A 24672-nucleotide genomic window follows, 5' to 3' on the forward strand; every position below is an offset into this window, starting at 1 on the left:
GGTCCTAACGCGACACTGCAAAGTAGCGTCTTCCGAATGTGAGACGAAACTAACTTCACCTCGGTCTTTGGCAGGGATATCAATAGTTAATGCAGCGCGCATTCATTTTCGTATTCATTTGAGCGCAAATACTGTTTAATGAGCTTCATGTATTTTTGTTTTTATGTTTTAGTCAAAATAAGATGATCGGTAGGCCTATCATTTTGAAACTTTCTTTAGTTTTGTAATGTTTTCTTAGCCTACTTCAATTATTGTGTCCAAATCCGACACCTGGACTTCTGTGTGCGTGCTGCAGTGGCATCAGGGAGTCAGATGGCTGAACGGTGAGGGAGTCGGGCTAGTAATCTGAAGGTTGCCGGATTGATTCCCTGCCGTGCCACATGTTGTTGTGTCCTTGGGCAAGGCACTTCACCCTACTTGCCTCGGGGGAATGTCCCTGTACTTACTGTAAGTCGCTCTGGATAAGAGCGTCTGCTAAATGACAAAATGTAAATGTATTTGGCAAGCTCAGAAGAGCGCAGTGACATGGAATTCTGCAAGTATCGGTTTGTGTTTTTGGTTAAACTGCTTTGATTTTACAAGCGTTGAGCAGTAGCCTACTGCGTTAATTTTTTCTGGGATTATTAATCTAAATGAATGCACTGACTAATGAAGTAAATTGTTAAACCTCAAACTTTTGATTTTACTGGGGAACAGCAGATTTATACAGGGGCACGTGCTCCAGTAAAAAGGGTCTAACAACGCCCCTCCAGAGGACCCCACTGATAATCCTGCTCAAGGGTCATGACGCAGGTCTGCGTTCATGTTTGCTGTCTCCATGGTTGAGGAGCTCGAGTTGACCAGCTTAGGCTGAATGGGGCAAGCCTTTATCTCGGAGGGCTGGAGGGCTCTGGGTCTTCGTAGTTGCCTCCAGAAGAACCGCAGCACTGAAGGATTGAATATGATGAAGACCCAAGGATCGATTATGGAGTTGAATGACAGCATACGTAGAGCAGCTAGATCGGCGTAGTGTTTCTCCTCCGCTCTGGTTGTTAAGTTGAAATACACTCTGAGCTACATTGGTACACAAACACAAAACGCGTTAGCGGGATATAGCTATAGGGCTGCTCTATTCATTATGATGACTTCGAGGTTTGAAAATGACATTACGTGAGGAAGAGAAACGAAAAGTATCAAAAACCCTCTTACCACTAAAGGGAATGAGCATATGCAAAAAACCACAGTGATGAAACTCAAAAGCAGCAGATGTTCAACTTCCTCGGTCAGAGACAGCGACCGCTGGTAGAACCGCTTCTGTCTGGATCCCTGCCCGCGCGCTCTGCGCCTCTGGCGCATCTTAACGAGGTGGTAAATGACACTTATATTACAAAGTACAGTGCCCGAAATCATAACGAGGGTAATAGTGGCATAAAGGCCAGCGTATACTTTACCCCTAAGATCTTTTGGGTTCATGTCAAGGAAGCACCACGTCCCCGGACAATACTGTACGTAGGATCCAAATCCCACGAAAGGTGTCACGCAAAAAATAATGCAGCAGAGGTAGATAACAGGAATGGTGAAGTAGCCACAGCGGTTGTTTAAATGCCGCTCGTGAAAGTAGGGATGACCAATGGCGAGGTATCGCTCCTGCGCCATGGCGCACACCGTGCCCAAAGTAGCAAGGCTCAAAAATGTCATACTGAATCCGAAATATGTGCACAGTTGTTCGCCATTCTTCATTCCCTTCAAGGTCGTATTCGTTGCATAAGAAGTCAACACGAGAGGACTGACTGACAGGGTCCCCAGTAAATCCTTCATTAGAAGCGCTGTTACCAGTACGTAGAACAGAGACAGACTTTGCCTTTTACACCGCATCGCCAAGAACACCAAAGCTAACAAGTTGCCTATAACTCCGGTGGCAAACATAACCGCGGATGTGGTGGGATTCCCGGACAACACGTGTTGTGTTACAGCGAAAGAGTGATAACATATTTTATCGTCTGGCCCCATGACCATTCCTCAAGCAGCGTAGACTTATTCAAATGACAGCGAGGAAACATTCAGTTACTGCAAACACATATGGTAGGAGATGTGTTCACATTGCCCCACCCACGCTTCAAGGATGTGATAGTAAACCTTTCGTCAACGGAAGATTGTTTTCGTCACCCAACTAAACACAGAAAAGAAGGGTCAACAGGCAACTGCATGATAATAGTGACTCCCAGTGGAAATCTTTATTTTACGCATTTTGACTACGCAAAGTACAGCAGGCTACAACACTGCAGCACAAGGCCACTTCAGGTTAAAAGTTAAAATACTTTACACCTTGACTTGTCTTACTTTAACTAAACGTGATCAGACAGACACCAAGATCACCATTTATCCTCCACTTTCTGTGTCCCAGGCCTAGGCTCTCAGGCTGTGGGTAGCGGTTTGGATCCGTGAAATTACCGCCTTCCAACGCCTCCTCTTCACTGTTAGTAAATTACTATCATTCAGATTCACTTGAGCAGACGCACGATGAAGAGCTCTCGAACGTTTGAGATAATTTTTTTGAACTATGCTTTAACAATCTTTCAAAGTGAGGCTATTATTTTACCTTATGGAGAGCGGGTTGGTGATTCCATTTTGGGCAACGGCGATGATGAAGTGTCAGAAGTCCTGCGCTTGAAAGAGCCTTTGTTTTTCTATGACGCTCAGTACTACGATCTTTACGTAAGTAGGGAGTGTCAAATGACAAATATTGTTACTGAAATATAATTTAAACGATATATACAATAGAGATCATTCGATTACGGTATTAGTTTGTGTAGGCTGCATGTTGAAATATTGGTTAGATTCTGCATTTTTTTGGTAGGCCTATAGGCTACCCATGGTAACCACGTTAGCGCACTTGTCCGTTTATTTAATTCAGCAGACTTGGCAGCGCCTTGAGTTACGAAAGAAAATACCTATTAACCAGATTTTAACAAGACTGCTTCTATTTGTTCTCATCAGATAGCGACCAATGGGATCATTTTCCTGCAGCCTCCCCCCAGAGAGAGTGGATATGTTGACAGGGCTTTTCCTTTGGGGTTTCCTGCCATCGCACCTTTTCTGGCGGACATAGACACCAGCGGGGGGAGGGGGTCTGTGTATTACCGGACGGAGGAGTCGGTGGACATACTTAACCACGTGGCTGGGCTCATCCTGAGGAGTTTTTCCAACGTTCATTTCATGCCAAAACAGGCTGTGATCACAACCTGGGACAAGGTCGGCCGCCACCTGGAGTTCCCCTTCCTGCCTGAGTCCTCAGATAAGGTGACACATCAGACATGTCTAACAGGGGACTCCCTGATGATACGGTCAGGATCATGCGGTGACATTTGGAATATGTGAAGGTGGCTCCAAAACGACAGAAGTCATCCCAGTTAGCTGCTGGTTGTGTTCTGACCCAGGTGCTCCTCTGTGTCCCTCAGATGAACACCTTTCAAGCTGTGCTGGCCTCTGACTCCCAGGACTCCTATGCCCTGCTCCTGTACCCCCCCGAGGGGCTGCAGTTCCTGGGGACCATGCCCAAGACCTCCCACAGCCCGGGTGTGGAGCTCCTGGCCAGAGCAGGCTTCAGCGGCTGGCAGAGCTCCACCTCAGAAGAGCGGAGCTTTCCTCTCCCTGTGCAGAGTGTCAGGAGCCTGGACCAGTCAGTGTGCACACGCAGCGCACAGACACGGGACAACCGTGTTCTCTGCACATCCTGAACACCAAATGCTGTATGAAATGTTACACTGTGTTGATGATGTTGTGATGATTCTCTCTGTGTTCCTCTGTTCAGGGAGGGGAATGCGGGGGTGAGAGGGCTGTGGCTGTTCCAGATCGGTAGCAGCTCTGCCTTTGAGGACATCCTCAGCCCTGGGCCAGGTCCCTCCCTCCCCCCGGCTCAGCCCAGGGCCAGGTCCCTCCCTCCCCCCGGCTCAGCCCTGGGCCAGGTCCCTCCCTCCCCCCGGCTCAGCCCTGGGCCAGGTCCCTCCCTCCCCCCGGCTCAGCCCAGGGCCAGGGCCGGACACAGAGAACCAGCAGCAGACACTGTCGCCTCGGTTGTGGCAGATCTAGTGGACGATTTCTCCATCCTGTCCGACAGTAATGCCCCTTTGACCAAACCAGCTCCTCCAGTTCAGCCCCCAAAACTCTCTCCCACCCCCCTCCAGGGGAACCTCACCCTGAGCCCCTCTCCCCCCACCCTGAGCCCCTCTCCCCCCACCCTGAGCCCCTCTCCCCCCACCCTGAGCCCCTCCCCCCCCACAAGGCCCCCTGTGTCCCCCGGCCCTTTAAGTGCATGTGGCCGCATCCTGCACCTCTGCTCCCAGGACGGCTACTGCACAGACCACCCCACAGGCCCCTGCTGCCGCTGCAGATCTGGTTACTACGGCAACGGGAGACGGTGCTTGCCCCAGGGTGAGTCGTTCGGTCTCTGTCTGTGGTTAGCTGGTGATAAGCACTTGTTCAGCTTTTGTGATTTGTTAACTGCGACCGCGGCTTTTTTCTGAGTCACCAAAGTGTCACTGAGTCACCGAAGTGTCCCTGAGTCACCGAAGTGTCACTGAGTCACCGAAGTGTCCCTGAGTCACTGAAGTGTGCGTTAGGAACATGGTGTGAGAGACCTGTGTCTTATCAGGTGTCCCCCAGCGACTGAACGGCAAGGTGAGCGGGAAGCTGACTTTGGACGGGACTGAGGTTTTGCTGAAGGGGGTGGATCTCCATGGTTACGCTGTGGTGGCCGATGGTCGGGTCCATGTCTCAGTCAGCCCCATCCCAGAAAAGGTGGGCTGGGCTCTAATGACGGTCAGCCCTCTCATTGGCCTTTTCGGCTGGCTGTTTTCCCAAGAGCTCCAGGACTACAAAAATGGCTTCCATCTCACAGGTATGTCAAAGCCTGTCAGCTTTCAGTTTGTGGCGTACAACCTTTCAACTGAACTGTTCAGCGACAAGAAGCTTTATGTGTGTTGTGTTTTCAAGGTGGCGAGTGGACACATCAAGCAAGAGTGACGTTCCACCCCGGGAAACAGAATCTGACCGTGACCCAGGAAGCTCAGGGGCTGGGCCCCCCCCACCCTGCCTGGGTGGAGACCCTCCTGCAGGGAGAGCTGCCCCTCATCCCAGCTGGTGCCACAGTGCAGCTGGAGCCACACAAGGAGACCTACCAATACAACCACTCGGGTAAACCTGAAATCCCCAGGCACTGCCTTGTATCTTGAACTGAATGTCTCTGTAAGCAGCACTGAAATCAAGATCAATTGCAAACAGTTCAGAAGAGAATTCATTGGTGTGTCAGTGATGGATGGTCCTGTTCTGGCAGTGGCAACCTCTTCATCGCTGCGAGATTTCTCAGTGGTGTCTGACAACCGAGGGTTCGAGAAGCTGTCCTACTTCCTGCGTCAGGATGTGATGTATAAGGGCTGTGCCCACAGATCGCTTCCTGACACCCAGTTCCAGCAGCTCAACACTGAGCGTCTCTTGGTCATGTACAACAAGGAAACACAAAGTCTGATGTATTCCATCTCCAACACTGTTGGTCCTGTGGGAGGTAAACTGTCAACCATGCAAATGATATGGTTATACCCACCTAGAAAACACACCGCAGAAGTTAATTTGTCCTTGCATGATTTGCATGATGCTACTATATGTTACACAGTACAGGACAGGATTAGAGTTTATAATATGTTTATGTTTGTACTTTATTTGCACAAAGATGCCAGGCTGTAGTGATGTATCTGTGGTTGTGTGTTGTCAGGGGGGCTACCTGACCCAGACTGGGTGAACCCATGTTCTGCTGGGGCACACTACTGTGAACCCATGTCCATCTGTGTGCCTGGGACTGGAACTGACTACTACTGCCAGTGTGCCTCTGGATACAGAGGAGATGGACGCAGTTGTTATGGTGACTTTCACTCACATCTCGAGAGCAATATCTGTGTTTGTATTCATTCTGTGATGTGCTCTGTGTGTGTGTGCTGTGTGTGTGCTCTCTGTGTGTGTGTGTGTGATGTGCAGATGTGGACGAGTGTTCTGAGGGCCTGGACAGCTGTGGGCTTCACTCCCAGTGTGTCAACCTGCAGGGGAGCCACCACTGTGTCTGCAACGCCGGCTTTGAGTTTGACCCTGATTGGCGAACCTGTGTGGGTGAGAGCAGATCACACCTGTGTGGCTGAGAGCAGATCACACCTGTGTGGCTGAGAGCAGATCACACCTGTGTGGCTGAGAGCAGATCACACCTGTGTGGCTGAGAGCAGATCACACCTGTGTGGCTGAGAGCAGATCACACCTGTGTGGCTGAGAGCAGATCACACCTGTGTGGCTGAGAGCAGATCACACCTGTGTGGCTGAGAGCAGATCACACCTGTGTGGCTGAGAGCAGATCACACCTGTGTGGCTGAGAGCAGATCACACCTGTGTGGCTGAGAGCAGATCACACCTGTGTGGCTGAGAGCAGATCACACCTGTGTGGCTGAGAGCAGATCACACCTGTGTGGGTGAGAGCAGATCACACCTGTGTGGCTGAGAGCAGATCACACCTGTGTGGCTGAGAGCAGATCACACCTGTGTGGCTGAGAGCAGATCACACCTGTGTGGGTGAGAGCAGATCACACCTGTGTGGCTGAGAGCAGATCACACCTGTGTGGCTGAGAGCAGATCACACCTGTGTGGGTGACAACAGACCACTGTGTTGGGTTGATGTCCAGCCATTCAAGGATACGTTTCAGGGCCAACGTTGTGACTGTTACAGCCTTTGACTGTTTCTGTGTCTGTCCCCGGGCCAGACATTGATGAGTGCTATCTGAAGCAGTGCCACCCATTGGCCTCCTGCTCCAACTCTGAGGGCTCCTTCCACTGCCAGTGCTGGCCAGGGTACCATGGAGATGGACTGCTGTGTGGCCAATCAGGTATGGATGACCTTAAGCCTATATATCTTATCTTGATTGGTCAAATACGTTTAGCGATGAAGGACATATGATCTAACGCACACAATGACGGCTAAAGGGTACACAGAGATAATCATTCTAAAACATCATGTAACCTTCCTGATGGCTTCCTTATTTATTGACAGTCATCGCTCAGCGCCTAGCTGTGGTGCCGGAGCCTGTGAGGCGCCCTTTGAGCCTGTGTGAGCAGCTCAGAGCCAGCCTGCAGGGGGAGGGGCCTGGTGCCTGGGGAGGCCAGGCCTTCCTGCCCCAGTGTGACCAGGACGGCCAGTACCTCCCCCTGCAGTGCCATGGCTTGACTGGGCAGTGCTGGTGTGTGGACAGCAGGGGGCAGCAGAGAGCAGGAACCAGGGCTGACCCTGGCAGTCCTCCAGTCAGCTGTGTCACAGAAGGTATGATAGCTCACTACTCTTCTCACTTTGAAGTGTACATATTTTTTACACGCACTGTATGTCTTAACTTTTGGCTTAAGATATTAAGTCACTAGTTTTAAGTCAATAGTATTAATCACTAGTATTAATCACTGCTTATTCTTAATTTAACCTTTTTTTTTTTATCAAAATGTTGTTGCCACTGGCTGCATGGTTTAAATCTCTTTTTTCAACTCGATACGGCATGTACTGAAGGAAACCACAGCATTTCTAAATTTAAGTTAATGACGTAGTCTGAAAGCACAGCTGTAATCAGTCATTCCAATGGCTCTCTCCGCTAAGACGCCACAAAACCCATTTTTCAGATCCAGTGGCTCAAAGAGATAATACTACCTCTACGTTGTGTGTGATTGCGATCGTTTGGGAATATTTACAGTTCTTACGATCCTAACTACAAATGTGTTATGATGACTTCACTATCGGACACGTAATCACGCCATGATCACTTGTCCCTGGTGTCCCTCCCCCCCCTCTCTCTCCCCCCACAGCCCCGCCCCCCCCCGCCCCTCCCCTGGGGAACGTTGCAGACAGCATGTGTGAGCGCTGGAGGCGGGATCTGGAGGAGCAGTATGGAGGCCAGGCGTCTCCTCAGGACTACATCCCCCAGTGTGCCCCTCAGGGTCACTTCCTGCCTGTCCAGTGCTACGGTGACAGCACCTTCTGCTGGTGTGTCGACCCAGATGGAAGAGAGGTCCTGGGAACACGCTCGCGACACGTCGTCAAGCCTGCCTGTGAGTCGCTAGGGGAGACCCTTCCTGTGAGTCGCTAGGGGAGACCCCTCCTGTGAGTCGCTAGGGGAGACCCCTCCTGTGAGTCGCTAGGGGAGACCCCTCCTGTGAGTCGCTAGGGAAGACCCCTCCTGTGAGTCGCTAGGGGAGACCCTTCCTGTGAGTCGCTAGGGGAGACCCTTCCTGTGAGTCGCTAGGGGAGACCCCTCCTCCTGCACGTGCTCTGTGATGTGGAGTCGTCTGTGTTCATCAGAGATGGCTAATGTACACACATCCTTCACTCTTTTCAACCTTTCAAAACTTTTTTTGTCACACAAAACGACACAAAAAGGTTTCCAGTTTTTGGAAACTTTTATCTCAAGTCCTTTAAAAACATATCCCCCCCACCCCCTCTTTTCTGATTGGTAGGCCTGCCAACCGTGCCCTCACAAGCCCCTCAGCCATTGGTCCATCCAGGTGTGGTGTCCCAGCCCCCGAGGCCGGCAGTGGTGTTCTCTCAGGGACACCAGATCACAGCTGTTCCTCTGGACGGACACCGGCCAGTCTGGAGGAAGGCTGTGCTGCTGCTCACTCTGAAGGTGTGCTCAGCTCCACTGCACTTAAGGCACAAACCTGAAAATATATTGACCCCCGAACGGCAATCAGTCTCAGTTAACATGAATTATGAGGCAATATAGGTTAATAGGTTAGTATGAAAGTCAGGATCAGAGGTGAGATCAGGGGCCTGATGATGTTGTTGTTGTGCACCTGGGAGGATGCCATAGTGGTCGGGATGGACTATGACTGCAAGGAGAACCAGCTGTACTGGTCAGATGTGGCCAGTCAGACCATCAGCAGAGTCACACTGGAGGCTGGAGCACAGCCAGAGAGCTTCATCCACTCAGGTCATCTAACAGGAAACACTCACTCACACACACACACACACACACACACACACTCCCTCACTCCCTCACACACAGACACTAACCCTAAGCCCTGCCTGCGGTCCAGGTGTGAGCCGTCCCGAGGGGTTGGCAGTGTGTGTGCGGTCCAGAAGGCTGTTCTGGGTGGACAGTGGCTCCCTCAGGATAGAGGTGGCGTCTCTGGCTGGTGGAGACAGCGCCGTCCTGATCAACTCTGACCTCAGCAACCCCAGAGCCATCGTTGTGGACTCTACCAGTGGGTATGTGTGTGCGTGTGCGTGTGTGTGTGTGTGTGTGTGTGTGTGTGTGTGCGCGTGTGTGTGCGTGTGTGTGTGCTGCCACTTTGTACTACGTATACTTTTAAAACATATATCACAGCATCATCAGTTGTGTCAAAGGTTCTTTGTTGTGTTTTAGGTAGGGGAGTGGTAACTTAGAACACGTTGTGCTTGATTCAGAACCCTGTTTTGGACTGACTGGAACCGCGACGGTCCGAGGATTGAGAGCTGCTCTGTGTCGGGTCAGAACCGGCGATTGTTGGTCCAGCAGGGGGTCACGCTACTCACTGGCCTGACCCTTGACCTCCAGACGAAGCATGTGTGCTGGGCAGACGCAGGTGGGGTCTCCTGGACATGCTTTTCTATCTGCTGCAGCAATACTCACCCAAACGGATGAAATCTTACAGTATACTATACTAATAAATACGTTTATATTCTGTTTTTCATCGTTAGGTTCCATGAAAGTGGAGTGCATAGCCCCCGATGGTTCAGAGAGGAGAGAGATCTACAGATGTCCAGATGACTACCCGTTCAGTATCGTTCTTCATGGCGACATCCTTTACTACACAGACTGGGAGAGGTGACCTCATCCCTGACTGACAGGGAAGGGTTGATGTGAAACACATCTCTGTGCATAGAGCTCTCTCTACCTCGGCCCTGGTTTGATGTGGTCTCTCTTTCAGGGACGGGGTTGTCATGGTAGACAAAGGGGAGAGCAACCAGACAGACCAGTATCTACCGCTGCGTAGATCTCACCTGTATGGAATCACAGTCGTCACATCTCAGTGTCCTTCAGGTAAAGGTACACCTTACATCTGATGTGGTTGTTGTGTTCGGTGTTGATAGCTTTGACCCGGTGTAATCTGTCATGCAGGGCAACGTTGAGGAGTCTGGTGCGGTGTGTGTTTGGAGGGCTGGAGGGATGTCCTGAGAGAGGCCTACTGCTAAACACAAGTTAATTATCCTCTGAAATATCTCTTTTTTAAATAAAAATGATGGTTTACTAGAGTTTGGATAATTTGACTGCACTTCCATAGTGTTTCCAACAGAGGGCACTGTCTGTCTCTCTCTCCCTGTGTGTCTCTATCTGGCTCTCTCTGGCTCTCTCCCAGTCTCACCAGTTCTCCCATTCTTATGGGTGATCCCAGTACAAGGCCTGCTCTGTGTGACCAGTGCTCCATATCAGAACCCGTTAGCAGGCTCTTGACAGGCTGGGCAGGGAGCACATTAGATAACATGGAGCATCTAAACACCATGAAACACAACATGGAGGACTCCGTCTTCACAGAAAACACACTCACAGTTTGGACCCAAACATCAGTTGTTCAACGAGAGGATAAAATCTCACCCATAAAGAAACTAAAAAATCTGAATTAATAACACATATTTGTATATGTTCTACTGATATCACAATAACAATGTCCAAGATAAAGAGACACCCAAAATGCCCCTTCCTCTGGTACTATGCTAGTTCAAGACAACGGTGTCCAACATTGCGGACAGGCTTGTTGTTCCATCTCAGTAATTACATGTGGTTATGTAATTACGCTGTGCTATGCTAAATAGGGTAGAGAATAGCCCACAAGCCCAGTCTGTGAATGGAAACCAGGGCCTTTTCAGGCCACAGGCAAACTTGAATTTACATACTATGTCCTCAACTATGCACAGAGTTTAGACAAGGATTGGCTCCACATCTCGACCTGACACTGTTCTATGTAGGCTGGAGTATGTTTAATGTTTAATGGATAAGACTCAAACAAAACAAGCCTTCTCATGTTTTCTGGCAACCGGTAAACACATCACGGAGTGGAAATACGGTAGTGTTCAATTACTCTCATATCTGTTTACTTTGTCATGTAAGACTATACTGTCCTTGAGAAGAATGTCTGTATTTATCCTCATGACCATCACTGATATAAAGACAAGTTGACAGTGCTATAATCACAGCACAGAACCTCATTTGTGTATAGTCTGAAGTATTCAGTGGCAGTTGAACTAGCTGGTGTCACGCAGTTGTTTGGGGCTTGAGGGATGCAGTCAGGCCACGGGCTCTGTTCCTGTAAATGAAGAGCTTGATATCCTAAAACAAACACATTGGCTTCTCTGAAGACTCAATGACTGCCAAGACTCCCCCAGGTCCAGCCTCTGACCAAGAGGCGACCAGACCTCCCAACCTCTCTCTCCTTCCTCCCCGCCCTGTCCTTCCCCTGGGCCCGAGCATTGGCCAGCACCCCTGGCTGATCTGGAGCTCTAACCACAGCCATGGAGGAGACCTCCCCTTCTGACCGCAGTTCAGGGAGTTCGGCCAGCGTTGCTCAACAGCGGTTGTTCTCAGGGCCGGGCCTGAACCCTGGTCTGGTCACCGAGGCGATAAGACCCTCAGGGACCACAACACTGACTGGTTACGAGGAGCTGACTGGGGCTATTGGCACTTGGAAGCAGATGTGTTTGGGTTTTGCGCTCCCTCCACTACTGAAGCTGGAGATGACAAAGACAGTCCTTTGTGTAATGGGGAAACAGGTTGTGTAGAGTTACTAAGACAACAGGAGGTTGACCCCTGGCCCAGGAGAGCGCCAGCCCTTCACATGGATGACCTTTGACCCTCTGCCTCTGGCCTCACAGGTCCACTCTTATCCTGGAGTCCAGGACAGAGGCAACATAATCTGTTTTGGGACCGGGTGTTTGTTTAGAAAATAAAGGCTATCCTACTACTGTAGCTACTGTAAAGGGTTTGTTAAGCTCAAAGCTTCAAAGCTCAAGGGCTCTGTCACAGGGGAAGTTTGAAACCAAGACGTCTTTTGTGTGTTAGCGAACACTTCTGCTTGGTTAGAGTGAATGGGAGCTGTGATGACCGTCCTCATCTGGAAGCGAGAGGGCGGAGGGTGCTGGCGGCACGACTGGAGACATGACGGAGTCGAGCGTCCCCATGGAGACATGAGAGTCAAGCGTCCCCATGGAGACATGACAGAGTCAAGCGTCCCCATGGAGACATGACGGAGTCAAGCGTCCCCATGGAGACATGACAGAGTCAAGCGTCCCCATGGAGACATGACAGAGTCAAGCGTCCCTATGGAGACATGACGGAGTCAAGCGTCCCCATGGAGACATGACCAGCAGGGAGGGCTGTCAGAGAGGACACCTCCTTGTGGCCCTGAAGCCACAAGACTCACATGTCACCCAGAACACAGTGCAGGACAGCAGAGCCACTGTTTTTAAAAGCAGGAGTCCCTTCTCAACACAACCACACCTCTTACCCTCCAGTTCTCTCCTCTCCCCACACCTCCCTCCTTTCATCACCCCCCCCCGGTGCTTCTCTCTTCCCCCTCTGTATCCCTCACTCTTTTCTTTTTCCAGTCTCTGTATTCACAACCACAAAACATGACCTCTTTTGGTCAGCCACCCCCTACCCCCCAGCCACCCCCTACCCCCCAGCCGCCCCCTACCCCCCAGCCACGCTGTCTCTTTCTGTTCAGCACAGCAGACGCAGTGAAATGGAAGGAGGAGAAAGAAGAATAGAAAATCGGGGGTTGAATGGCATCCTTGATTTATCCAACTTTTACCCGGGTGAGATATTGGCTCACTGCCTAAAGTGAAACCATAATCCTCTTTCCAGCCCTGGAGTTACTAACTGTACTCAGAGAGTGTGAGGGAGGGTGTGGGCGGGTGTGGATCTTTGAAATAATGTTGGATACATATTTTTATTAACTGGATTATTTACTGCTATCAACCAGGCCACAAAGAGAACAGGCACACACACACTGACTCTCTTTAACACAAACACAGACATAATCACACACACTGACTCTCTTTAACACAAACACAGACATAATCACACACACTGACTCTCTTTAACACAAACACAGACACAATCACACACACTGACTCTCTTTAACACAAACACAGACACAATCACACGCACTGACTCTCTTTAACACAAACACAGACATAATCACACACACTGACTCTCTTTAACACAAACACAGACATAATCACACACACTGACTCTCTTTAACACAAACACAGACATAATCACACACACTGACTCTCTTTAACACAAACACAGACATAATCACACACACTGACTCTCTTGCTCCCTCTCTCACACAAACACACACATACTCATTGCCATGCAAAGTCAGGCCAATATGTTCTGATGAAGTGGTGAGAGTGAACTAATGGGGTTTGGCTGATATGTGAAAAGCTGGAAGATTTCTAGAGAATGTAGGGAGCTTCCTAGCCCGGACAGCCCTCTGGTCTGTGTCTGTCTTCCTCTCCTGGCTGACAGCTGGGTTCTGGAACAGGCCATGTTAGATCACCGTCAGGGTTCAGTCCTGGTCCCCTCCTCAGAGAGCCCAGCTTACCAAACACTGAGGTGTGGAGGGGAATCGGACACCATTTGCAAGAGTAATGGGTGTTCAAGAACATTAGGCCAACGGGTTAATCCATCAAGACACAGCCCACCTGTTACACCAGGTCCAGCGGTGATGTGCTCACATACGCTGATAGGAACACCGATAGTGCTTACACTGATGGCTGAACTGACCAGCCATTCGGGCTTCTGTGAACCCTGTAGAGTTGATACGAGGGTTTGTAAACTCACTGTAGTTTATCAGTCCCTCATCGTGTGTTTACTCTGGCTGGGTTGAAGACACCTCTGTGACGTTCTAGATAAGTACTCTATTGGTTCTCTGAATTACCCGGCACAAATCTATTTTGTTTGAGTCCAAACTCCCATCTGTGTAATCAGACCAGCATTATCAGTCTTCTCCAGTATGGGAACTTTGGACAGGATCTCTGATGGGGATCATGTGGGACAGACTGGGCTGGATCCTGCTCTGTGTGCTTCAGGAGATGTCCAGGAGGTGAGGGAGACATCCTTAACATGGCCCTGCTCCTCCACAGCCCACCTCAGGCTGAATACATTCTGCTGTGATGATGTCACCACAGAGAGCCCACCTCAGGCTGAATACATTCTGCTGTGATGATGTCACCACAGAGAGCCCACCTGCACACTGTCACAGCAGCGTAGTGCAGTTCGGCCTTCCTTCCAGCAGTTGGTACTTTCCCCAGTGGCTGACAACTGATTTACTTGTGTTGATTCTGTGTTACTGTAAATCTGGATGTTAATGGTGAGGTGATGTATTTTCCCTCTCCCTTACTCTTATCCCTAGATTACGGCAGCCTTTGATCACACACTGTAAACTACAGTATGTTGTTCATCGGCTCCTCTGCATTCATCTACCCCATGTGGTGCACTTTGCCCCAGTACTACAAGGGCTCTGGGAGTGTTTATTATTTAAGATGGGGCTTATAAAACTCTTATGAAATGACTCAAAGTTGAACGGAGTTCTAGGAATATCATGAGTTGTTAATAAGAGTAGTGTGCTAATGATTGTCGCATGTCTGCTTCTCCTCAACCAGAGCCAATCCCACCCCACAGACACATTGTGGGAACCGAATCTCTGTCCTCAGTTCTTTTATTGGAACCAGGCCTTGGCTATCTGCTGGAGCAAAGGATCTGTCCACGGACCCCCCATCCTCTGAGACTCTCCACAAGACCCCCAAACCTCCCTCTCGGACCCCCCACCATCCACCCCCTCAGCCAGCCTCTACCTCAGAACAACAAAGCCAGGCACACAAACCCTGTGGCCTGCAGTGTCTCTCTGCAGGCATCTCTGTGTCAGGAAGCCACATAAGAGAGACTCTGTCACAGAGGGGGAGAGGGAGAGGGAGAGGGAGAGGGAGAGGGAGAGGGAGAGGGAGAGGGAGAGGGAGAGGGAGAGGGAGAGGGAGAGGGAGAGGGAGAGGGAGAGGGAGAGGGAGAGGGAGGGCTCACATGGCTAAGCGACCCCCCTCCATCACCACCCTCCCCCTCTAGGTTTCTGCTCCACCGCTGGAAATGAGAGGGCTCCCAGTTAGACCCCCAGGTCTTTATCTCTCTTCACCACCACAGCCTTCTCTCTCCCTCTCTCCATCTGCCCCCCCCCTCTATCTCTCTCTGTGATGGAAACCAACCTTTGTCAAGCCCAATCACCATCACAAACCTCTAAACCATCTATCCTCGGTCCGACCACAGTTCCATTCCTAACATCCTCCATTCCCTATAGTAGTGGGCCCTGACTGGGCCTGGTTACAGTGGGGCCTGACTGGGCCTGGGCCCCACTGTAATTAATCTATGCCCACTACTAGTAATTAGACATTTAGCAAAGGTGTTCACTAATGAGCAGTTGTCCATGCTCTTTTTCTATTGTCCAATGTATCCTCTGGCCTCACTGTGAACTATGTTGACGCAGTGGTCACATGACACCTCCTAAAGGTCAAAGTGTCATGGCTTCTCGTGGAATCCACAGTAAACAATGAGGGAGGGGCTAAACCCTGTGACCGTAAAACATGTGGTCATCCAAACATGAACTTGTCACACTCCATGTCCCACTCAACTAACAACAGCACATCTTGTCAGTTCTTCAGTCATGTGACAGGTTCAGGGGGTGTGGCCTGGGTGGGACCAGAAATCCAATGAAAAAGTCAATCATTGAATCCAGTCCTTGACATAGTCTTATCATAGGGTTGTTTTGAAATAAAGTTTTGATTCATTCCTGTGATAACTTCCTGTGTGCCAGTCATGTTCAGTAACGTGAAGACTGAAAGAGTACGACAGGAAATGAGGATGTATCTCTCTCTGAATGAACATACTGAACATGTGAGAGAAATGGAAAGAGTTTGTATAGTTTGGACTGTACCAGCCCCCCAGACCCCAGTGTGCTGTCTCTCATGGCCCTACCCCAGTGTGCTGTCTCTCCTGGCCCTACCCCAGTGTGCTGTCTCTCCTGGCCCTACCCCAGTGTGCTGTCTCTCCTGGCCCTACCCCAGTGTGCTGTCTCTCCTGGCCCTACCCCAGTGTGCTGTCTCTCCTGGCCCTGCCCCAGTGTGCTGTCTCTCCTGGCCCTACCCCAGTGTGCTGTCTCTCCTGGCCCTACCCCAGTGTGCTGTCTCTCCTGGCCCTGCTCCCAGCTCTCCTTCCCAGTCGGGGTCTTCGGTACTGAGCCCCCAGTGAATGTGACCTGTTTGTCAAAACGTTACAGGGCTGGAGAAGAAGCCAGCCAGGCTTTACCAAGATCATGAACCTGCTGTTGTTCCATGTGACCTCTGGCATGCCTCTCAGTCTGCCCCCCAGTCCCCACTCTGCCTGGGATACCCCCTACATGATGATGATACCCCCTACATGATGATGATACCCCCTACATGTGGAAGCCATCCTGGGCCTGGAGACTGGAGACTGGAGGCTGTGGGGCTGGAGGGTGGAGGCCGTGAGGCTATGAGGCTGTGGGGCTGGAGGCTGTGGGGGTGGAGGGTGGAGGCCGTGAGGCTATGAGGCTGTGGGCCTGGAGGCTGGAGACTGGAGGCTGTGGGGCTGGAGGGTGGAGGCCGTGATGCTATGAGGCTGTGGGGCTGGAGGCTGTGGGGGTGGAGGCTGTGAGGCTGTGGGGCTGGAGGCTGGAGGCCGTGAGGCTGTGGGGCTGTGAGGCTGGAGGGTGGAGGCTGTGGGGCTGGAGGCTGGAGCCTGTGGGGGTGGAGGCTATGAGGCTGTGGGGCTGTGAGGCTGTGGGGCTGGAGGCTGGAGGCCGTGAGGCTATGAGGCTGTGGGCCTGGAGGCTGGAGACTGGAGGCTGTGGGGCTGGAGGGTGGAGGCCGTGAGGCTATGAGGCTGTGGGGCTGGAGGCTGTGGGGCTGGAGGGTGGAGGCTATGAGGCTGTGGGGCTGGAGGCTGTGGGGGTGGAGGCTGTGAAGCTGTGGGGATGGAGGGTGGAGGCCGTGAGGCTATGAGGCTGTGGGGCTGGAGGCTGTGGGGGTGGAGGCTGTGAGGCTGTGGGGCTGGAGGCTGTGGGGGTGGAGGCTGTGAGGCTGTGGGGGTGGAGGCTGTGGGGGTGGAGGCTGTGAGGCTGTGGGGCTGGAGGGTGGAGGCCGTGAGGCTATGAGGCTGTGGGGCTGGAGGCTGTGGGGGTGGAGGCTGTGAGGCTGTGGGGCTGGAGGCTGGAGGCCGTGAGGCTGTGGGGCTGTGAGGCTGGAGGGTGGAGGCTGTGGGGCTGGAGGCTGGAGGCTGTGGGGGTGGAGGCTATGAGGCTGTGGGGCTGTGAGGCTGTGGGGCTGGAGGCCGTGAGGCTGTGAGGCGTGTGTGTGTGTGTGTGGGGGGGGGGGGGGGGGCCCCTTCAGTGAGCAGACTCACTGAAGGGGCCACTCTTACAGGACCCCCCCCCCCCCCCCCCCCCCACAACGTTCCTGCTCTCCACTAAAACTAGGTGATTGGGAACGACAGCTGATTCCTGGAACTGCACCGTCAAAAAGTTGATGATTAACAAACATCCAGAGGAGCAGAGCGTTGGTCTGCATGGGGGGGGTTTGGGTGGCTGCTCTCCCACACTTCCCAAACTGGGCCTTTAGTGTGTGTACACATTACAAACACAGACAGGACTATTCCTTTGAGACAGAAAGTGGCGGGAAATCCTGCTTTAAGAATTCTGACCATTAATGACAATTTGTATATAAATGTGTTACAGGGCAGGCTTGAAGTTGACGTGTTTGGGGAAGGAACACTGTGTTGTCTTGTGTCTTGTCTGGAGGGGACATTGTTCTCCTCCCTCGCAGCCTTGTCCTTCCTCTGTCTACCAGCTGTACCCTGATGGAGGGAGAAAGTGGTTTATTTGTGACAGGCTTACATGTGGTGGGCTGCAACTCTTTTCTCAGGAAGTGAGAAATATCCTGAACCAGGTCATAAATCCACAGGAATCTCATTCAGCAGTCACACAGATAGAGGCTCCCAGTTTGGGCTGATTTCCTTGCCTCTCTCTGGGTCTCTCTACACAACTTCACACAATCATTCATATGTGGAGTTGTGTATTTTGCATTATACACAAGTAATAATGGACCCTTGTCTGGCCGTCCCCTTCACACACACACACACACACACACGCACGCACGCACGCACGCACGCACGCACACACACACTGTACACATTTACCACAAAACATCCTCAATAGGATTTCCTCCATTACATTTTACAAATAGACAAATATTTAATATAAAATACCTATTGTATTCCTTGACGTCAAATGGCATGAACAGGAAGAATCGAAATAACTCCAGGAATAAATGAAGGATGTTGTCACTTATATTGTGCATCATGCTTGGCAGTTTAGTTCTCCGGGAAAAAAAGTCAGAAAGACGTTTATTTTTTACCTTGAGAATTTTTTACGCTAAACCTAACTTTTAGAGTTATTAACCCTAACCCTAGTATTTAGTACATGGTAAATTTTAAAACTCGGGAGAAGAAATGACTAAAGCAACAAGGATGTCACAGCATCTCTGAAGCAACCTTTCTGCTACACAGCAGTAAATCTGTATGGCTACGTCATACTTGTTTTATTTTCTTTAACCTAATCTTGGTGAGACATAGAGCATGTCAATGATTCATGGAGGTCGTCTGTGTTTGTGAGGCAGGTAAGGAGGTTAATTGGAGCATGGCAGGCTGGAGGAGAGAAATAACAGGCCTGGTAGACCTGTCTGACAGCAGCACTGCTCTTTGGGACTGGCTCTCCTGCCATCATTTCCAGCTCTCTGTGATCTGCCTGCTGATCTTCCTGCTGATCTCCCTGCTGATCTTCCTGCTGATCTGCCTGCTGATCTTCCTGCTGATCTTCCTGCTGATCTGCCTGCTGATATGTCTGCTGTGGGTTTCAAGCCCTCAATCTCCAGACACGTGTGTGACCTTGTGAACAGTGTGTGTGATCCCATACATTGATGTGACACTGTGTTTTCCAGTTTAGCTTTGTGGGTAAATGTACAGTGTGTGTGTGTGTGTGTTTAAAATAAAAGCAGATGACACAGATGTAGGGCAGGGCACGCCCATTCCTGTTGCTACACACACACACACCATCTGAAAAAAATGCATAACATTTCTCTCATCACTGTAAATGAGGAAACCCATAATTTACTGTTGGACCATGTGTGTGAGAATCATTTCATCATCCATATGGAAAAATATGTCTCCTCAATGTTCTACAGATTAAATGGTCTGAAACAGGATTTGGTGCAATAGCATTCTCACGATCTCCGGAGATAACAGGGTTCAGCTACAGTTAAGGAAAATAAAGTAGTAGGGTTGTTTTCGTCTTCACTTTTCATTTCAGTCTCATTTGACACCTCAGGTCGCCTCGGCGATCCCCAATAACTAAGATGTGATTTTGATGACCTCCCTCTTGAATGAGAGGACAGAAAAACTTATGTGTGTGTGTAGCAGTGTTCACACAAGTTATGCTACTTCAAGGTCTGAAGGGTAAGAAGTCATGAGACACTGAAGAAAGACTGGCCAAAGCGAACTCAACCATCCTGTCATCTCCAGTACAGAGGCAAAGCTGAAGTCTAGCTTGTCATAGTTCAGCAGGGGTGCTTTGTTTTAACCCCACATCCTGGAAGTTTTGCAGATACGACTGTTGGAATCCTGATGTGTTTATCAAGTTGAAGTAAAAGGGCAGTATTGTGAAATCTGTGTTTAGTTTAGTTTGGCAAGCCCTGGCCACAGTGCAAGGTCCACTGTCTGGCTCAAGAGAGGAAGACAGAGAAGTAGAGAGAGAGGGAGAGAGAGAGAGAGAGAGAGAGAGAGAGAGAGAGGGAGAGAGGGAGGGAGGGAGAGAGGGAGGGAGAGAGGGAGGGAGAGAGGGAGAGAGGGAGAGAGGGAGAGCGAGGGAGAGCGAGGGAGAGCGAGGGAGAAGGAGAAGGAGAGAGAGAGAGTGTCCATCTAGGGAAAATCCCTGGTGTTTCTCCTGTCGGAGAGAATACTAACCCTGTCTCAATGGTCTGGATGAATGATGGTCTGTTTCTACACCAATCAGGCTGCCCCATTACAAAAAGAACAAATCGGCCTTCTTTCTTAGGACACAATTTTCTTAGGACCCATTTTCTTTGTTTGGAAACAATCCGGTTTACAGAAAAGTCTCCTTTTCCAGAACAAACCAGAGACGACATGCAGGAAGTGATCACTTTATGGAATACTGTGCTTCCACTTTTCACTTTTCAATCTCAGTGACTCTGGATACTCTAAAAGAATAACTAGAGATCTATAGGTTTCTCATTCCTTCGTGTGATGTGAAAGACTATAAACAGGCGAGACAAGTGAATTTCTTACATTTGATGAGAGTACCAGCTTCAGGCTGTGGTTCCACAGACTGGTACCTTTCCATCCAGATCCAGTGATGAGAGTACCAGCTTCAGGCTGTGGTTCCACAGACTGGTACCTTTCCATCCAGATCCAGTGATGAGAGTACCAGCTTCAGGCTGTGGTTCCACAGACTGGTACCTTTCCATCCAGATCCAGTGATGAGGGACCAGGGACGCTGAGTTCCTGGAGGGCAGGATGAGACACTTCTAAGTCTGTAAGAGGTGTCTTGAGGTGTGTACACTGTAGTGTTTGACGACACTACAGTGTCACTACAGTTTATACTTTATAAAAGTAGGGTCTCATATAAAAGACCTAAGCTACTGTCAGGGGCTGCATTCCAGTAAACTGTTTGAGCGGTAAACTTGCAACCGACACGAGACACGATCTGCCCCCATTTAAGTATCAAATTCTAACTGCGGCCGTAAGGACCTGGAGCAAAGTCACAGTAAAATAGGAGAAAAACCCCCATATCAGAAAACTGTCATCAGATAAACATTCATATCAGGAAACCAGCAACTGCGCCAAGACTGACATCACAGACCACAAGGTCCCAAACCTCTCCAAACACCCTGAATGTTAGTCCTTTGCAGCAATCACATCACAGAGCAGAATGTCAGTGTGAAATCATGACCAAAAGACCCTCAGAAATATTCACCTTTCAACAGTTCTATAAACATGTTGTCTGCTAGGACACAAGCAAGTTCTACTTTTGACATGAATGTCTGTCATGGAAATCTTTGGCCTCCTGAACTAAGACATGATGCAGGGAGAAAAGAGAGGGAGAGAGAAAGAAACAGTGATGGAGGAGAGGCTGCATGACCGCAGGCTATTTATGGTTATTGGAAATGCCCCCCCCCCCCCCCCCCCCCCCCAAGAGCTGATAGACTTTATTAGAACAAACCTCCACATGAAGTCTGAGGACTTGGCCCTCTTTTGCCGTTCTCATATTTTTCTCATGTGTGTTTTGGATGTTTGTCTTGCGTCAGCTGCAGATTGTAATGTTTGACTCCTAAGGTTACAGCGTGGCATGTACACACAATAAGGATCCTTAGTATGAACATACAGTAGTCTACATGCAAGAACGAAGTTCAAAGTATTCGAGCAAAACCCTGAGGCAGCAAAAGACAAATATTTACAACAGGAATTCAACAATCAGCTGGTATACATTTGGGCTGTTTTTGTAAAAAAACATATGTATGCAAAGGGATGAATTATTATGTAAACCCATTGGTGGTAATCATATTGAGTGATCATCCTTTCCAGATGCACAGATAAAGGGTGATCTGGAAGTTGCAGGGTATTGGCTCAGTCACAGAGAATAGTGTGGTTCATGTAAACCTCCCGACCCCAGCCCAACCATCTGGTCCCAGAGTCGAGGTGATCCGTCATGAACAACAACCCGCAGGTGAGCGAGTGGTCTCGCTTCCACGGACAGAAGCAAACCTCCCTGAGGAGGTGGAACTGAACCCGACCTGCTGAGGGATGCAGAGGGAACACAGAGGCAGAGGGAGGCAGAGGGAGGCAGAGGGAACACAGAGGCAGAGGGAGGCAGAGGGAGGCAGAGGGAGGCAGAGGGAACACTGTGTGGGGGAACACAGAGGCAGAGGGAACACAGAGGCAGAGGGAACACGGAGGCAGAGGGAGGCAGAGGGAACACAGAGGCAGAGGGAGGCAGAGGGAGGCAGAGGGAACACAGAGGCAGAGGGAGGCAGAGGGAACACAGAGGCAGAGGGAGGGAGAGGGAATACAGAGGCAGAGGGAAGCAGAGGGAACACAGAGGCAGAGGGAGGCAGAGGGAACACAGAGGCAGAGGGAACACAGAGGCAGAGGGAGGCAGAGGGAACACGGAGGCAGAGGGAACACAGAGGCAGAGGGAGGCAGAGGCAGAGGGAGGCAGAGGGAGGCAGAGGGAACACAGAGGCAGAGGGAGGCAGAGGGAACACGGAGGCAGAGGAAGGCAGAGGGAACACAGAGGCAGAGGGAGGCAAAGGGGACACAGAGGCAGAGGGAGGCAGAGGGAGGCAGAGGGAGGCAGTGGGAACACAGAGGCAGAGGGAGGCAGAGGGAGGCAGAGGGAACACAGAGGCAGAGGGAGGCAGAGGGAGGCAGAGGGAACACAGAGGCAGAGGGAGGGAGAGGGAATACAGAGGCAGAGGGAAGCAGAGGGAACACAGAGGCAGAGGGAGGCAGAGGGAACACAGAGGCAGAGGGAACACAGAGGCAGAGGGAGGCAGAGGGAACACGGAGGCAGAGGGAACACAGAGGCAGAGGGAGGCAGAGGCAGAGGGAGGCAGAGGGAGGCAGAGGGAACACAGAGGCAGAGGGAGGCAGAGGGAACACGGAGGCAGAGGAAGGCAGAGGGAACACAGAGGCAGAGGGAGGCAGAGGGAACACAGAGGCAGAGGGAGGCAGAGGGAGGCAGTGGGAACACAGAGGCAGAGGGAGGCAGAGGGAGGCAGAGGGAACACAGAGGCAGAGGGAGGGGGCTTCAGGCGGAGAGAAGGAGCCACAGTCCAGTCAGTCTCCCAGAATGCAGTGCTGTGTGGAATGCAGGGGTCGTGTCAGAGTTTCATCAGCTCAGTAAATCCTCCCAGCCACTCAGGCTGCTTGTTTACTGCTGCTCTCTGGGAGACAATGAAGAACTCGAGTTTGCAGTACGTGCGACCCTTCCTCCCCTTCCCCTCCCTCCGTCTCTGCCTCTTCCCTGTACAGCCAGCACACTGCCAACACAGGAACGGCTCCCTCAGATTACAGCTGTGAAAAATGGTTTAGTCACACCAACAAGCACCCCCGCAACATTCCTGAGACATGACAGAGCATATTCTCCCCACTCATTCTCATCGTTTCTCTATGTCTCTCTCCCTCTCCCTCCCTCCTCCTCCGTGAGCTTAACTCTCTTTCACTTTCTCCTCTCTTTATTTTCTTTCAGGAGGTTCTTTCCACTTCTTAGCCTTCCACACACACCAGCTCTGGCCTCTTACACACACACCAGCTCTGGGGACTGTGTGTGTGTGTGTGTGTGTGTGTGAGGAGGTATGAGAGTTAGACTGAAGGCTAAACTGAACGACATGCTCCATGTGTCGCCCAACTGAACTAAGCTGGAGGAAAATACAATCAGGTCATATTTAGAAAATGTGTTGCACGCCTGTTGTTCTGAGGAAAGCTTTTTTGGGTCGAGCGGTCTAGGCTTAAGCAAACCCAACCAGCAGTGACGGACCACACATCTCCAGATGTGTCCGTTCGTCTGAGAGCTGTCAGACCATCCAGCTGTGGTTGGACCTCTCTCTGTGAAAACACGGCTTTTGTACGGCATTCAATGTCAATTGCCTGACGTTGAGAAATCAAGCCCCTTATTAAGACTTGACACCAAGAACAACTTCCTAGCATTATAACTTAACAGGCTCTCTCCGGCCTTTCAATCATCCCAACTCAAGTTGTGGGAAAATGAAAATACCCTGCATGCAGATGTACAAGTTGTATTTACTGTCTGAGACCATTTAATACTCTGCACCACGATCCAGTTAACATAGCCCAACGCCTCGATCACTGATGTATTAGAATGGGGAGGTCTTATCTTACTCTTGTGAAATAGCATACCACACTGTATGAACTCCAATAAATCATACTGTAGATGTGCTCTTCAAATACACACCCCTCCACTCCACTTCCTGTATCTCCTTCTCTTTCTCTCTCTCAAATCAAAAACACACACTTAAATCCACCTTAACAATAACATTTAAAGAGGGGTGAATTATTTGAGTTGCAGCACGGCAAGCACTTTTTTTTATATAAACCACAGTCCACTTTGTATTGCAAAACATGCACACCATGTCAACAGAGTTTAGCATCACACGCCAAGGGTTCTAGGTTATGCTGGAGAAAACATGCTGGTGGGAAGATTGGTGACTGTTAGAGGAGGAGGAGAGGGGGAGAGGGGGGTAGAGAGGGATAGAGAGAGAGAGAGAGAGAGAGAGGGGAGGGAGAGGGGAGAGAGAAAGAGAGAGAGAGAGAGAGAGAGAGAGAGAGAGAGAGAGAGAGGGAGAGAGAGGGGAGGGAGAGAGAGGGGGAGAGAGAGGGGGGGGAGGGAGGGAGACAGAGGGGAGAGAGAGGGAGAGAGGAGAGAGAGAGGGGAGAGAGAGAGAGAGAGAGAGAGAGAGAGAGAGAGAGAGAGAGAGAGAGAGAGAGA

The 24672-nt window shown here is 50.6% G+C and overlaps 2 protein-coding genes across 2 annotated transcripts; one reads left to right on the top strand and one right to left on the bottom strand.

The window, feature by feature from the left end:
• Nucleotides 1-512: 512 nt before the first annotated feature.
• On the bottom strand, nt 513-2266 carry LOC124469205 (prostaglandin E2 receptor EP2 subtype-like). The gene is made up of 2 exons (XM_047022346.1): nt 1189-2266; nt 513-1053 (listed from the first exon to the last, which is right to left on the bottom strand). Exons 1-2 carry the CDS (start codon nt 1993-1995, stop codon nt 775-777), a joined length of 1086 nt encoding a protein of 361 aa, XP_046878302.1. The 5' UTR covers nt 1996-2266; the 3' UTR covers nt 513-774.
• An 80-nt stretch (nt 2267-2346) lies between these two features.
• nid2b (nidogen 2b (osteonidogen)) lies at nt 2347-10223 on the top strand. Its single transcript, XM_047022118.1, has 20 exons — nt 2347-2694; nt 2977-3279; nt 3438-3658; nt 3791-4087; nt 4262-4410; nt 4631-4876; nt 4972-5172; nt 5312-5539; nt 5747-5893; nt 6007-6135; nt 6774-6896; nt 7061-7327; nt 7855-8097; nt 8503-8672; nt 8849-8978; nt 9085-9256; nt 9455-9612; nt 9728-9854; nt 9958-10070; nt 10149-10223. Exons 1-20 carry the CDS (start codon nt 2500-2502, stop codon nt 10157-10159), a joined length of 3630 nt encoding a protein of 1209 aa, XP_046878074.1. The 5' UTR covers nt 2347-2499; the 3' UTR covers nt 10160-10223.
• Nucleotides 10224-24672: the final 14449 nt, after the last annotated feature.

The sequence above is a fragment of the Hypomesus transpacificus genome, chromosome 6 (genome assembly GCF_021917145.1).
Source record: "Hypomesus transpacificus isolate Combined female chromosome 6, fHypTra1, whole genome shotgun sequence".
NCBI classification, from domain to species: Eukaryota; Metazoa; Chordata; class Actinopteri; order Osmeriformes; family Osmeridae; genus Hypomesus; species Hypomesus transpacificus.

Excerpts from the sequence above, each read along its gene's own strand:
- LOC124469205 (XM_047022346.1), bottom strand. The coding sequence starts at position 1,995 with ATGGTCATGGGGCCAGACGATAAAATATGTTATCACTCTTTCGCTGTA. Across the intron at positions 1,054-1,188 it reads TATGCTCATTCCCTTTAGTG|CTCAGAGTGTATTTCAACTT; the intron begins GTAAGAGGGTTT and ends GTACCAATGTAG.
- nid2b (XM_047022118.1), top strand. The coding sequence starts at position 2,500 with ATGAAGAGCTCTCGAACGTTTGAGATAATTTTTTTGAACTATGCTTTA. Across the intron at positions 5,173-5,311 it reads CTACCAATACAACCACTCGG|TGGCAACCTCTTCATCGCTG; the intron begins GTAAACCTGAAA and ends CTGTTCTGGCAG. Across the intron at positions 9,613-9,727 it reads TGTGTGCTGGGCAGACGCAG|GTTCCATGAAAGTGGAGTGC; the intron begins GTGGGGTCTCCT and ends TTTCATCGTTAG.